General features: G+C 46.0%; 1 protein-coding gene across 4 annotated transcripts in view; it reads left to right on the top strand.

Moving 5' to 3' along the window:
- Positions 1–13277, top strand: part of LOC106505952 (uncharacterized) — a 113045-nt gene extending 99768 nt beyond the window's left edge. Inside the window, exons 3-6 of one of the 4 annotated variants that reach the window (XR_014826996.1) lie at positions 309–376; positions 6187–6255; positions 12457–12705; positions 13066–13190. Coding sequence is in view for 2 of the 4 variants with exons in the window: in XM_084995664.1 (XP_084851790.1) it covers positions 6187–6255; positions 12457–12705; positions 13066–13128 (381 nt within the window). In the remaining 2 variants the exon portion in view is untranslated. Of the gene's footprint in view, positions 1–308; positions 377–6186; positions 6256–12456; positions 12735–13065 lie in introns of those variants that run through there. The other 3 variants (XR_014826999.1, XM_084995664.1, XM_084995663.1) reach the window with 3 other exon arrangements.
- Positions 13278–14056: the final 779 nt, after the last annotated feature.

The following is a 14056-nucleotide window of genomic DNA, read 5'->3' as shown; positions in this document are numbered from 1 at the left end:
CTATACATTATGCAAGCATTTTACCTACATATCACAGACTGAACTGTGTCTGCCCCCCACCATGGTACAGGTTTAAGCCCTTACCTGCACCGTGACTGTATTGGAGATGGGGCCTTCAAGGGGTGATTAAGTTAAATGAGGTCATTAGGGCCCCATTAGGGTGGGGCCCTAATCCGGTAGGATTGGTGTCCTTATAAGAAAAAGAGACAATACCAGATACCTGTCTCTCTTCCTCCCCTCCTCTCCCTTTCCCTCCCCCTCCTCCCCCTTCCTCCACCCTCCCCCTCCTCCCTCCACCCTGTACTTAGGAAAGAGAACTCAGCTAGAAGACGCCATCTAAAAACCAGCCAGAAACCAACTTCCAGCCTTCAGAACTGTGAGAAAATGTATTTCTGTTGTGTAAGCCCCCAGTCTTCTATTTTGTCATGGCAGCCCAGGCAAAGGACTACAATACACAGTCCCATCCAATTTAAACATAGAACTAAGGCATGAAACAGATAAAATCTCAACCCAGAGAAAGGTAAACAGCTTACATTTGTGTCAAATTTACAGTTTACAAAGCTCTGGGGCAGTGAGGGGAGGGAGAAGCCTGGGGCTCAGAGAGGCTGAGAAGCTGGTCTGAGGTCACACAGTGAGAAGACCAAGTCAACCCTGGACCTTGAGATGCGGTACCTCCCAGCATCTCCCATCTTTAACCAGGTCTGTACTGGACTACATTGGTGCTCTGCTCAGATCCAGTAAAATCGCCTTCTTATGTTTTCCTTCCCCTTTACCTGCCAGCCTCTGTGTCTCTTCTCTGGAGCCTCGCCCTTGGCTGCTGGAGGCTCCCTCCCGGCACCTGCAGGGGCCAGAACTGCCTGAGAGTTTCTCTTGGGCAGCCCTCACCTGGTGACTGTCAGTGCCTGTGTGGGACAGCCCAGGTCCCTTCCTAGGCAGGGGGTGACTCGCATGCCATGGTGCCCTTGGCATTGGGCGGAGGCTGCCCCCCACCGGGCTTTGCCGAAGTTGCACCTTGTTAGGCATCCTCCCTTTGCCCATTGTGCCTCTCTCACTCCCTCGTCTCCAGTCTTGGGGAAAGCCCAGTGCTGGACCAAGTCCCTACACGAGGCTGGTTTTCTGCCCTGGGTGCTGGTACAGTAACCTGAATCCCACCTCTGAGGAGGCCCCCAAGGGGCATCTGCGTAGCTTTGGGAAGCAGTGGAAATGGGAATGTCCCCCAGGCAACAGGAATGAGAGGAAGAGAATGAAACCCTTGGTCTTTGCTGACATTTATTACTTTATTATTTATTATTATTTTATTATTACCTGGTTTATAGACGTTCAGTATACAAAAATGTTTCAACATAGTTTTTTTGTTTTGTTTTGGTTTTGGTGTTTTGGGGTTTTTTGGGGTTTTTTTGTTTGTTTGTTTTTTGTTTTGTTTTGTTTTTTTGCTTTTTTTTAGGACCACACCTGAGGCATGTGGAAGTTCCCAGGCTAGGGGTCGAATCGGAGCTGTAGCTTCAGGCCTACACCATAGCCAGATCTGAGCCGTGTCTGTGACCTACACCACAGCTCACAGCAATGCCGGATCTTTAACCCACTGAGCGAGGCCAGGGATCAAACCCGCATCCTCATGGATACTAATGGGGCTTGTTGCTGGTGAGCCACAACAGGAACTCCTCAACATAGATTTTTTTAAACATCACCCAAAGACAAAATAAGCCGTGAGCATATTGTGGTATCTCCAGGCAGACTGCGAATGTGTGTTTAAACAAAAATTGAGCCACCCTGCCTATAGAGAAAGTGGGGCATAGAAACAGCATTAGGAATGTCTGGCGCTGGAGCCAGACTTCACACTTACTAGCTGTGTGACCTGAGGCAAATGACTTCACTTCTCTGTGCCTCCGTTTTCTCATCTCCAAAATGGGGGTGACAATGTCTACCTGAGAGGGTGGGCTTCAGAAATAAATGAGCCAAGGCACATAAGCACTTAGAACAATCCCTGGTGTAGACAGTCCTGGGTTATTTGCCACCATCATCATCTTCCTCAGAGCTATGGTAACTTGAGATCATTAGGCAGGGGCTTCTGACAGGATCCAGCCTGCAGATGCATCTTAGTTAGTCCAGAGAATGTTTTGCAAATCTATTCAGTTGCCAACGTTTTGAAATCCAGAGACATCACATTCCAAGGCAGCTTTCCAACTTCTGGAAAAGCCAGATGATTGGGCAACACCTGACCCGCAGAGTCTCAGGGTAAAATCAGCTAGAGGTGGGTCACAGCTGCTCCTGGCAGATTGTTTCCCTCACCTGCATGTCACATCCTACAGACACTCATGGCTGTGAGCCCTGCACTGTCAATAAACAGTGAACATGTCCTGTATCGTTTTGACAGAATTTTGGTGATGCCTTAATAGTCTGGCACATGGCTCCCCCATCACTTTATGTCATGGGCTTTTTACTGTTGAACACGAGGGACATTTCAATCTTACATGGATAAACAATGGATAAACAGCAGTGGACATCCTGGGACCTACAGCTTTGGGCACGGAAGGTTGTTGGGAAGGCAGGAGCTGAAACACAACACACACCCACATTTGGAAATTTTTCAGACCAGAATCAACCAAGAGAATGGGTGACGGGAGAAGTAGCTGTGCTGAGAATGGGACTAAGGCATCTCGGATGTCCTCAGGATAATTGTCCATCCTCCCTTCTCCCTTCTAGAATAGCAGCTGGTCTGGAGAAAACCATAATTTGAAAAGATGCAAGATGCATGTGCCCCAGTGTGCATAGCAGCACCATTCACAAAAGCCAAGACATGGAAGCAACTATATGTCCACCAACTGAGGAGTAGATAAAGAAGATGTAGCATAAGTACAATGTAATACTACTCAGCATTTTTAAAAAGCATGAAATAATGCCATTTGCAGTGACATGGACCCAGAAATTATCATACTAAGTGAAATGAGCCATAAAAAGACAAATATATGATATCACTTATACATGGAATCTAAAAAAAGGATGCAAAACTTACAGACAAAACAGAAACTAACTTACGGTTTCCAAAGGGGAAAGTGGTAGGGCTAAATTAGGAGTTTGGGATTAACAGATACACACTACTCTATATAAAATAGATAACTAAGGAGTTCCCATTGTGGCTCAGCAGAAACTAACGCAGCTAGTAAGGACTCAGGTTGATCCTTGGCCTCGCTCAGTGGGTTAAGGATCTGGTGTTGCCATGAGCTGTGGTGTAGGTTGCAGACATGGCTGAGATTGGGCATTGCTGTGACAATGGTGTAGGCCAGCACCTGCAGCTCCAATTCAGCCCCTAGCATGGGAACTTCCACATGCCGCAGGTGCAGCCCGAAGATATAAAAATAAATAAAATAGATAAACAACAAGGACCTACTTATAGCATAGGGAACTATACTCAATACTTTGTAATAACCTATATGGAGGAAAATCTGAAAAAAAAATATGAATAGATATATGATGAATATATATATACTTTATTCATGTGTATATATTTACATATATATGTATGTGTATGTAGCAGTTGGGTTATTTGGTCATCTAGGCACTGTTTAGAGAATGAAAATGCATTGCATGAACCCCAGATCCAAGGTCCTCAGATCAGACACAAGCTGAGGTCTCCCACACCCAAATTCTAGTATTCATCAGACAACCCAAGACAAATTGGATCTCACAGAACTTCCATCTCTCCTTCAGCAGATTGGGGCAAAGGCCAGGTCTCTCACCCAAATGGCAACAAAGCTGTTGGGCTGTTGTGAGAGTTAAATAAAATATCTACAATAGGAGTTCCCATCTTGGCGCAGCGGAAATGAATCCAACTAGGAACCATGAGGTTGCGGGTTAGATCCCTGGTCTCGATCAGTGGGTTAAGGAACCGGCGTTGCCGTGAGCTTCATTGTAGGTCACAGGCATGGCTCGGATCTGGCGTTGCTGTGGCTGTGGTGTAGGCTGGCAGCAACGGCTCCAATTTTACCCCTAGCATGGGAACCTCCATGTGCCGCAGGTGTGGCCCGAAAAAGACAAAAGACAAAAAAAAAAAAAACTATAATAAATTCCAATAGAATTTTTTAATCAAATCTGTAAATATCTTAGAAGGAAGTCCTAAAGAATATTTTTTGTAAGCATGAAATGAGGGAGGACTTTTTTTTAAATTCAAGTATAGTTGATTTACTATATTATTGGTTTCATATGTACAGATGGTAATTCAGGTTTTTTTGGTTTGGATTTTTTTGGGGGGTGGCCGGTTATATTTCATTATACATTAACAAGATACAGGTATAACTCCCTGTGCTATAGAGTAAATCTTTGTTGCTTACATATTTTATGTATAGTAGTTTATATCTCTTAATATCATACTCCTAATTTGCCCCTCCTCCCCACCATTGATAACCATAATTTTGTTTTTGATGTCTATGAATCTGTTTCTGTTTTATATGTAGATTCATTTGTATTATATTTTGTATTATTTTTTAGATTCCACATACAGGTGACATCAGACAGTATTTGTCCCTCTCTGACTTGTTTCACTAAACATAATATGTTCTAGGTCCATCCATGTTGCTGCAAATGGCAATGTTTCATTTTTTATAGCTGTGTAGTATTCCATTGTGTATATCTACCACATCTTCTTAAGCCAATCATCTATTGATGAGTACTTTGGTTTACTACCATGACTCAGTTATTGCAAAGAGTACTTCTATGAACATTGGGGTGCATGTATCTTTTCAAGCTAGAGTTTTCATTTTTTCCAGATATTTACTCAGGAATGGAATTGCTAGATTATATGGTAACTCTGTTTTCAGTTTTTTAAGGAACCTCCATACTGTTCTCCATGGTGGTTGCCCCAGTCTCCATTTCTGCTAACAATGCACCAGGGTTTCCTTTCCTCCACAACTTCTCCAGAATTTATTATTTGTTGACTTTTTCATGATGGCCATTCTGACTGGTGTGAAGTGGTGCCTCATTGTTGGTTTTTATTTGCTTTTCTCTGATAACTAACCATGTTGAGCATCTTTTCATGTGCCTGATAGCCATCTGTCTGGCTTCTTTGGAGGTGCTGCTTGTTGGAGAGGGAGCACAGGGATGCAACGTGTGTGAAAATAGTAAAGGGATCCAGGCATGTGAGTGGGGCACTGGTTATGATTGGTGCAGAGGCATTAGGAAATGTGCAGAAGTGTTTGGGGGTTGGCAGTGATCAGAGGGGATACTGGCAGATGATGCCTGAGGACCAAGGATGCTAAACACTGTACAATACCCCACCCAGTCCTAGTGAAAAATCGTCTGGGATTTCCCTGGTGATCTAGTGTTTAGGACTCAGCGCTCTCACCACTATGGCCCTGGTTTTGGTCCCTGTTCTGGAAACGGAGATCCCACACCAAGCCACTGCATGCTACTGCCAAAAAAAAAAAAAAAAAAAAAAAAAAAAGGTCCCATTCCAAATGTCAAAAGCACCTCCATGGATGAACATTTATCTATTTCCAATCCCTTATTTGACAGATGAAGAAATTGAGGCCCCAAGAGGGAAAATGCCTTGCTCAAGGCAACACAGCAAAAAAAGACACAAAGCTAGGGGCCAGAATGCTGCTCTCTTCACAGCAGCCCTTGAGTCTTAATTCCTCCTGAAAAAGAGCACATTCCAAGCCCCAAATGCAAAAATCCCTTCTGGAATTCTAGAAGGGGCCACCAATTCCTGTCTTCCCAGGTGAAGCAAGGAGAAATCAAGCTTTAAGGCATTAGAGGCTGAGCCCCAAAGCAGATGTGCAAACACAGATAAGGGAGACAGAGTTTTCACCAGACAAATTCGCGCCCTGCTCAGTTTAGACATTAAAATGAACTAACTTAATTTCATGCCATATGCAAATCCTTACCAGCTGTCGGCTCTGTAATCACAGGAGACTTAATGTAATAACTAAACAAGAACCAAAACACAGCAAATACGGGCTCTGGGCAAGTCCATTGACAGCGGGTTTTATGTTCCTGGAAACGAAGCAAGTGCAGGGCATTTATGGTGGACATCTGGAAGCAGCTATGTGCCCAAACGCCTGCCATCTCCCTCACAAAAATGCCTGCAATGATAATAAATAATGGCTAAGGACTGATCTGGCTGTTATGTACCCCAAGCCCTCATGGACCATGAACATCTCCACTGAGATGTCCATTCTTCCCCATTGTCAGGGTTCAGCACAATCCAGCCATCTGGACCAGGTACCCAGAAGGAGCCAAAAGATGTCTCAGAATCAATGGGTAAGAGACAGGAAGATGGCTGCTGGGTGGAGGGTGGGGGAGCAGGTGGTCTTCCTACTTGAGGACCCCCGTTCCTCTGACTGCCCAAGCTAGTAATCATAATAGCCAACATTTATCAGATGCTCACTGTGGGCCAGGAGCCAAGCACACCTTCTATGCATTATATCTATCTTTCCCAAAGCTTAGAGGATGATTCAAGGTCATTTGTTCATTTATTCATTCAACAAACTTTTTTTTTTTTTTTTTTGTCCTTTTGTCCTCTTAAGGCCGCACCCACGGCATATGGAGGTTCCCAGGCTAGGAGTCTAATCAGAGCTGTAGCTGCCAGCCTACCACAGCCACAGCAACGCCAGATCTGAGCCGACTCTGTGACCTACACCACAGCTCATGGCAATGCCAGTGGGTTAACACTGAGCAGGGCCACCTTAACCTGCAACTTCATGGTTCCTAGTCGGATTCGTTTCTGCTGTGCCATGACAGGAACTCCTCAACAAACATTTATTAAGCACCTTCTATATGCCAGGCCCTGTGCTGGAGCTGTATCAGCAAAGAAAATACACAAAATTTCCTGGCCTTGTTTAAAAAGCTTAATTTCTAGGAGTTCCCTGGTGGCTCAGCAGGTTAAGGATCTGGCATCATCACTGATATGGTTCTGGTTACTATGGTGCCAGTTCAGTCCCTGGTCCAGGTTTCCATACACAGTGGGTGTGGCCAAAAAAGAAAAAAGGAAGCTTAATTTCTTTTTTTTTTTTTTTTGTCTTTTTGTCTCTTTAGGGCCACATTCACAGCATATGGAGGTTCCCAGGCTAAGGGTCAAATCAGAGCTGTAGCCACAGGCTCTATGCCAGAGCCACAGGAATGCCAGATCTGAGCAGCATCTGCTACCTACATCCCAGCTCACGGCAACACCAGATCCTTAACCCACTGAACAAGGGCAGGGATGGAACCCACGTCTTCATGATGTTAGTCGGGTTCATTAACTGCTGAGCCACAATGGAATGCCAGGACATTTAATTTCTAGCAGAACAAACACTTTTTAAGTACGGTTACAATGTGTGTTAGGTAAAAATACTTGGCACCCATGGTGTCACCAACATTGTTGCCTTAGGATGAAGCTCTATGTTTAAAAGTTGATTTAAATGAAAATGTTAAGTAAATAATAAGACAGGTGATTCACAACTGGGCTAAAAGCATGATGGGATGTCTTTCCCCATAGCATCCTGACATAGGTATTATTGTTAGACCCTCTTTACAGCTAGAGAAACTGAGACTCGACTGGGTGAAGTCATTTGCCTGAGGTCACACAGCTGGGACCCGTGGAGTCCAGATTTGAACCCAGGTCAGTCTTCAGAGCCACTGTTTTAACTACCAGACTGCGCTGAGGTAAAGGTGGCCCGTGTCACTCAGCTGCCCACCACCAGCTACCAGAAATGACTTTGCACATGACTTATATGCCCTGTACAAAAATCCTGCCAAGAAGTTATGCAGTTTCCCCTTGCCCACATTTTAGGTGGAGGATGATTTAGAGCAGACTGTTTCACATCCTTCCTTAAGTGTGGGTGTCAGGCCTCCTCCTCAGGGGACCCACTCACTCAACAACAGGACCCAGAGGCCCATGGAAACAGCCAGGTTCCTGCTCCAGGGAACCCCCCTGCTAACCTACAGCCACTTCCCCATCCCCCACAGCCCCAGGTCTCAAGGCACTGTCTGGGACGGGCGTGTAAGCCTGCCAGCACCCCAGCCAGGAAAGCAACACACAACCTGTTTTTCCCCAAGCCCAGGCCAGCCAGCTACCCAGAGAAACATTAACATCTCCCATGTCTTACCTGCTCACAACTCATCTGCTCCTCTGATAATGCAACCACTGGGATCATTCCCATTTCACAGATGAGAAAAGGGAGGCAGGGAGAGCTAAGTAACTTGCTCAAGGTCACACAGCTGCTCCGTCGCAGAGTGGGGTTTCCCGCTTCAGGCAGCCTGGTTCCAGAGCCCGAGCTCTAAACCCAGGCTCAGCAAACTTACCCTATAAAGGGCCCAATAGTAAATAACTTAGCTTTGGGGGGGTCCTGTGGTCTCTGCTGCAACTACTCAGCTCTTGCAGACTAAAGGAGCCATAGACAAGACATAAGCAAATGGGCATGGCTGTGTACCAATAAAACTTTATTTACAAAAACAGGTGTCTACAAGCCACAGTCTGCCAACCCCTACTTTAAATCACTGCAGAGCACTGCCTCTTGACATTTTCTTTTTTTTTTTTTTTTTTTTTTTTTTGTCTTTTTAAGTCTGCACCTGTGGCATATGGACATTCCCAGGCTAGGGGTTGAATCAGAGCTACAGCTGCCAGACTGTGCCACAGCCACAGCATCTGTGACCTACACCACAGCTCGTGGCAATGCCAGACCCTCAACCCACTGAGCAGGGCTAGGGTTCGAACAGGCATTCTCATGGACACTGGTCAGGTCCTTTACAGCCAAGCCACAGCAAGAGCTCCCTCATCATTTATTTTCTTTTTTTTTTTTCCTCGTCATTTCTAAAGCACACACCTTGAGTCAGCTACCAGGGTTTGCGCATTGAAAAAGCAAATGAACAATAAATTAGCCTTGAAGTCAGGATTGTGGGGCCCTGAGAAATCATATGAACTCCTAGCTCTGTTTCCTCTGCTATAAAATGCATGCGTGGTACATACAGACTGAAAGCATTCACACGTGCACATACCATCCGGGGTTCTGATGACTGTCCAGGCACACAGAGGGGATTTCTAAGACCATCCCTGTACAAACACTGTTAACTTATCATTACTATTATTGAGGCTTCCGCATACTCCAGATCCACAGAAATATTGTCCATCCTCATGAAAAGTCTCTGTCTGTGATTTCTGAGGTTGCTTCTCTCCCTTCCCACCTCATCGGAAACTGTTTGCCCTTTGTCCCTGTTCCAGTTGAGCCACCAACCCCCTTCCTGCTGCAAACCATAAAGGCCAACCTAGGATATGTCATGCTCCATTCCCCAAGTAACTAAACCCAGCCCTATAAAGTGAAAGGTGGAACAACTCTTCTATAGATGATGTGGCAACCCCGTGGACAACCCCAGCCAGAAACCACTCATCTCTTCTTGCCCAGAAGTTTATTTCTTTCTTTCTCTCTTTCTCTCTTGCTTGCTTGCTTGCTTTTTAGGGCCACACCCACAGCATATAGAAGTTCCTAGGCTAGGGGTCAAATTGGAGCTGCAGCCTCAGCCACAGCAACGCTGGATCAATGAGTTAATTGAAATCTCATAGCACTTCTCCTGCACACATCAGATTTGACTGTCTTTTGGAGTACTTCAAATGTAATGAGAATTTAAAGACATTTGCAAAGCAGAACACGGAACCTTCCCAGATTTTTATAATTTCCCCCATCTTTTATAGCTGTACCCCTCCACCACTAATTCTCTATGAACTTCTGTGTAGGAACCTGATTTTCTTAGGGTTTTCCAAAAATACTAAGTTTTCACAGAAACAGCTTTCTTTTTCCCTTCATATTTTATCCCACCTACTATTTACCTAAAATACATAATTCTGGTAGCAAGTACAACAGGTCTGGGGGGCAAATAGCTAATTTTGGTAAGCATCCAGCTCAACCAATGGCATGTGCTCTCTAATTGGTTTCTGGTGTTGACTGTGCAATGGTTCAGTCTAATTACAAGAAAACATCAGGCCAATATAAATTGAACAAAATTGGAGTCCCCTTCATGGCCCAGCATGAATAAATCTGACAAGCATCCATGAGGACGTGGGTCGATCCCTGGCCCCGCTCAGTGGGTTAAGGACCTGGTGATGCCATGAGCTGTGGTGTAGGTCGCAGACGCTGCTCGGATCTGGCATTGCCATGGTGTAGGCCAGCAGCTACAGCTCCAATTCTGCCCCTAGCCTGGGAACCTCCATATGCCTCGGGTGTGGCCCAAAAAGGCCAAAAAAAAAAAAAAAAAAATTCTACCAACTCTCAGGCCAGTACTTGTCAAAAGTGTCCAGATCATAAAAGAGGAGGAGAGACTCCAGAACTACTATCTACAGGAAGACATGGAAGAAATACAGCAATTGCATGTGTGGCTGGTTCTGAACTGTATTTTTTTAATTATAAAAGACTTAATTGGGACAATGAGTAAAATGTAGTGGGTCTGAGGATGAAATGGTGATAACATATCAGCGTCCATCTCCTGATTTTTGATCCGTTGTCTTAGGCATCTTAGGAGAGTTATGGGCTTCACCCCACCCCCACCCCCACCCCCACCCCATGCTCAGAGTGTCCCCCTGAATAACCAATCAGGGAGGAGCAAAGGGTGTGCCCGGAGCATCCATGTCATCTCAAGAAATGTCTTCTGAGCATCTGTGATGTGTGGGATGAGGTCAGGTACAAATAAAGTCCACGAGAGAGTTTGGGGACTACAAGCCAGCCAGCCAGAGGACAGCTGCACAGAGTTCTTTCACCTGGGACGTCCTTTCCCACGTCCCTGCTCCATACAGCAAAGTCTTGCTACCCGAGAGCATCTTAGCTCCTGCCTTGGGGAGCTTGCCTGGACCCCAGCTCAGGGCACCCCCTTGTGGCCAGGACTCCCTGCCTCCTTCCTGAGCATCAATTCCTCTTGTACCAAACTGTCCACTGTCTACTGTCTCCCCTTCAGACCATGAGCTCATAAGAACAGCCCTTGTCTGTAGCCACTAGGACAGTGCTCACACAGAGCACAGACTCCCAAATAGTTCTACAACATTCTTTTTCTTTTTTAGGGTTGCACCTGTAGCATGGATGTTCCCAGGCTAGGGGTCAAATTGGAGCTGCCGCTGCTGGCCTATGTACTCCACAGCCACACTAGATCCAAGCTGTGTCTGCAACCTACACCACAGCTCACAGCGACGCCAGATCCTTAACCCACTGAGCAGGGCCAGGGATTGAACCTGCATCCTCATAGATCCTAGTTGTGTTCATTAACCACTGAGCCACAAAGGGAACTCCCTAGCGCATATTCATATTGTCTGTAACAATGAGATTGTCTTCACACACGTGATGCTCCTAGAATGGTACCTAGGATCTGGGAGGCATTTGCTGGGTGTGATCATAGATCTCCCTTCACAAGAGGGAGTTCTAGGAATCACATCAGCTCATCCAGACTTGACATCTGCCCAGCCATGCTCAAAGGGACCACTTTCCCCACCCCAATCTCAGAGCTGCCTAGAAGTCTCTTAAAGGAACACAAAGGGCCGGGGTTGGTGGCCTTGGAAGAATCTGCTCCCATCCATCCATCTTCAGCCCAGGGAGGGGGCGTGGCTAATTTGGCAGCTGCCCCTGCAGACAATGAAAGGTTCTTAAAGACAACGGAGACGCCTTTGTCAGAGAAACCATGGGGAACTTTGAAGCGGCAAAGAATAAAAAATGCTGAAAGAAGCCAGTCACAAAAGACCATGTAATGAATGATTCCTTTTCTAGGAAATGTCCAGAAGAGAGAAAGTGTATAGACAGAAAATAGATTACCAGGGCCTGAGGGAGGATGGTGGGGGAGAAGTGAGGGTGACTGCTAAAATGGATGGGCTTTCTTTTTGGGGTGCAATTGAGAACATGGTTCTACAACTCTAAACATACTAAGAAACATGGATTTGCAAACTTTAAATAGGTGAACTGGAGTTCTCATTGTGGCTCAGAGGTAACAAACCTGGCTAGTATCCATGAGGACACAGGTTCTATCCCTGGCCCTGCTCAGTGGGATAAGGATCCGGCATTGCCATGAGCTGTGGTATAGGTCGAATCTGGCATTGCTCAGATCTGGCATTGCTATTGCTGTTGCTGTGGCGTAGGCTGGCAGCTGCAGCTCTGATTCAACCCCTAGCCTGGGGAAAAAAAATAAAGGCTGAATTGTGTGCTATGCGAATTACATCTTAATAAAGCTTTTTTTTTTTTTTTTCACGTTGCCTTGGCTCTAAAATTATTCCTCCAATTCCTCTAAGAACCCCAGAGCCTCCACCATCTCCCTGATCAGGGCTGCATTCATTTCACAATCATTTTTAAAGAGCATTTTCCTTAACACCTGAAAAAGACTTTTTGATGTCCCTCCAAACCCACCTAGGAATTCTTATCTGTTTAAAAGAGAGAGCTGTGTATTAAAAAGCTTGGCTTTCTTGGCCAGTCAGTCACCCATGTTAATTTCCATGCCTTCACGTTACTATGGCAACAGGAAGCTTTCCCCAAGAGCTTTTTGGGGTGCATCCAAAGGGACAGCGATCTGGATCCAGGTGGCCTGCAGCCTCCCACCCAGCATCCCCCCAGCTCCGACTGCCTCGCCGACAGACGCTGCAGGAAGGGCAGCCTGGAATCCGGTGAACTGGGAAATCTGAGGATGCAGCCTGTGGCAACTTGGTCCACACTCCATGCTGGCCTGGTGGCCACCCTGATTCACCATCAGCGTGCAGGAAGAAGAGAGAAGGTTAGTCACATCTTTTAGAGGCTGTGATCTAAAGCAGCATCTTGAGTACCTGAGCCGTTCTCCACATCAACATGACCATATTTTTAGCTTCTCCGGTGACACAGCCGGAAAGGTTTCATTAAACAGCTGGGGGAAAGGCAGTTGGTAACTAGGAGTCCGCTGTTCTCACACGTAAATCTCACACCTGAAGAAGCTCCCTGCCTAGGGCCCCCGGGGGACCTTCTTCCAGGCTGCGGGGCAGAGCTCTTGGGACTGATGAGGGACAGGTGAAGTGGGTATAGGGTGGGTAGCCTCCAAGAGGTGCCCACTGATCTTTGCCTCTGGGTGAACCTTAGGTAGTCCCCTCCCACATTGTACCAGGTTTGTCTGCGTCGGGACCCATCCAGGTGGGCAGAAGTGACAGTGCATGACTTCCAAAACTGAGCCATAAAAAGTACCATGCTCTCCAATCACCTTGGAAGGGGGTGGCTGCCATATTGTGAGGACACTCTAGCAGCCTGTGGAGCAACATCCATGGAGAGGAGCTGAAGCCCCTGGCCACCAGCCAGCACCAACTTCCCAGCCCTGTGAGTGAGCCACCTCGGAAGTATATTCTCAGCCCAGTCAAGGCATCAGTTGCCTGCAGCCCAGGGCCAACCCTGTGACTGCAATCTCAAGAGACACCCTGAGTCAGAACTACCCAGCTAAGCTGTTCCCAGATTCTTGACACTCACAAACTATGTAAAAAATAATAAATATTCATTTTGGTATCAAGCTGCTAAGCTTGGGGGATTATTTGTTACACAGCAATGCATAATTGATACAGAATGGATCCAGATGCCCCAAGGATAGCCAGATATTGCCCTGAGAAGAAAAGTTGGCTTTTTATGATTTTTTTTTCCCCCTCACTCCTCTTCCCAAAGTGCTTTTACATAAGAAAGGGATGGGTTGATGGATAAGGAGTCTAGATACTTGGATTTGTGTCCTGGCTCCGTCATTCCCCTCTATTAGCCTTACTTTCCCACCCGTAAAGGAGAGGAGTTAAAAGTGTACCTGTTAGCTCTGAAATCATAGGGTCTCATAGTGGTTAAAACCACAAGTTCTGAGTCAGGAGGACTGGTTGTGAACCACGGTTGTTGTGTGACCCCAGGCTAATTCCCTAACTTCTCGGAGCCTCAGTTTCACCCTCTATAAAGTAGGTTTAATGCTATCTACTTCATGGCATCATTACAAAAAATCCAATAAAATAATACATATAAACTGCTACACAGTAAGTGCTTAATTAATGGTAGTCACCACTACCAATAATGAGATAGTACAACAGCTACAATTATTTCCACTTATAGTTAAGATACAGAGAGTTCAGTTGCTT

The sequence above is a fragment of the Sus scrofa genome, chromosome 14 (genome assembly GCF_054392235.1).
Source record: "Sus scrofa isolate SSC_HxYL_T2T_F1_AM1 chromosome 14, Sscrofa_HxYL_maternal_Yorkshire_Landrace_v2.0, whole genome shotgun sequence".
NCBI lineage: Eukaryota > Metazoa > Chordata > Mammalia > Artiodactyla > Suidae > Sus > Sus scrofa.
This window is presented reverse-complemented; position numbering and strand designations above follow the sequence as displayed.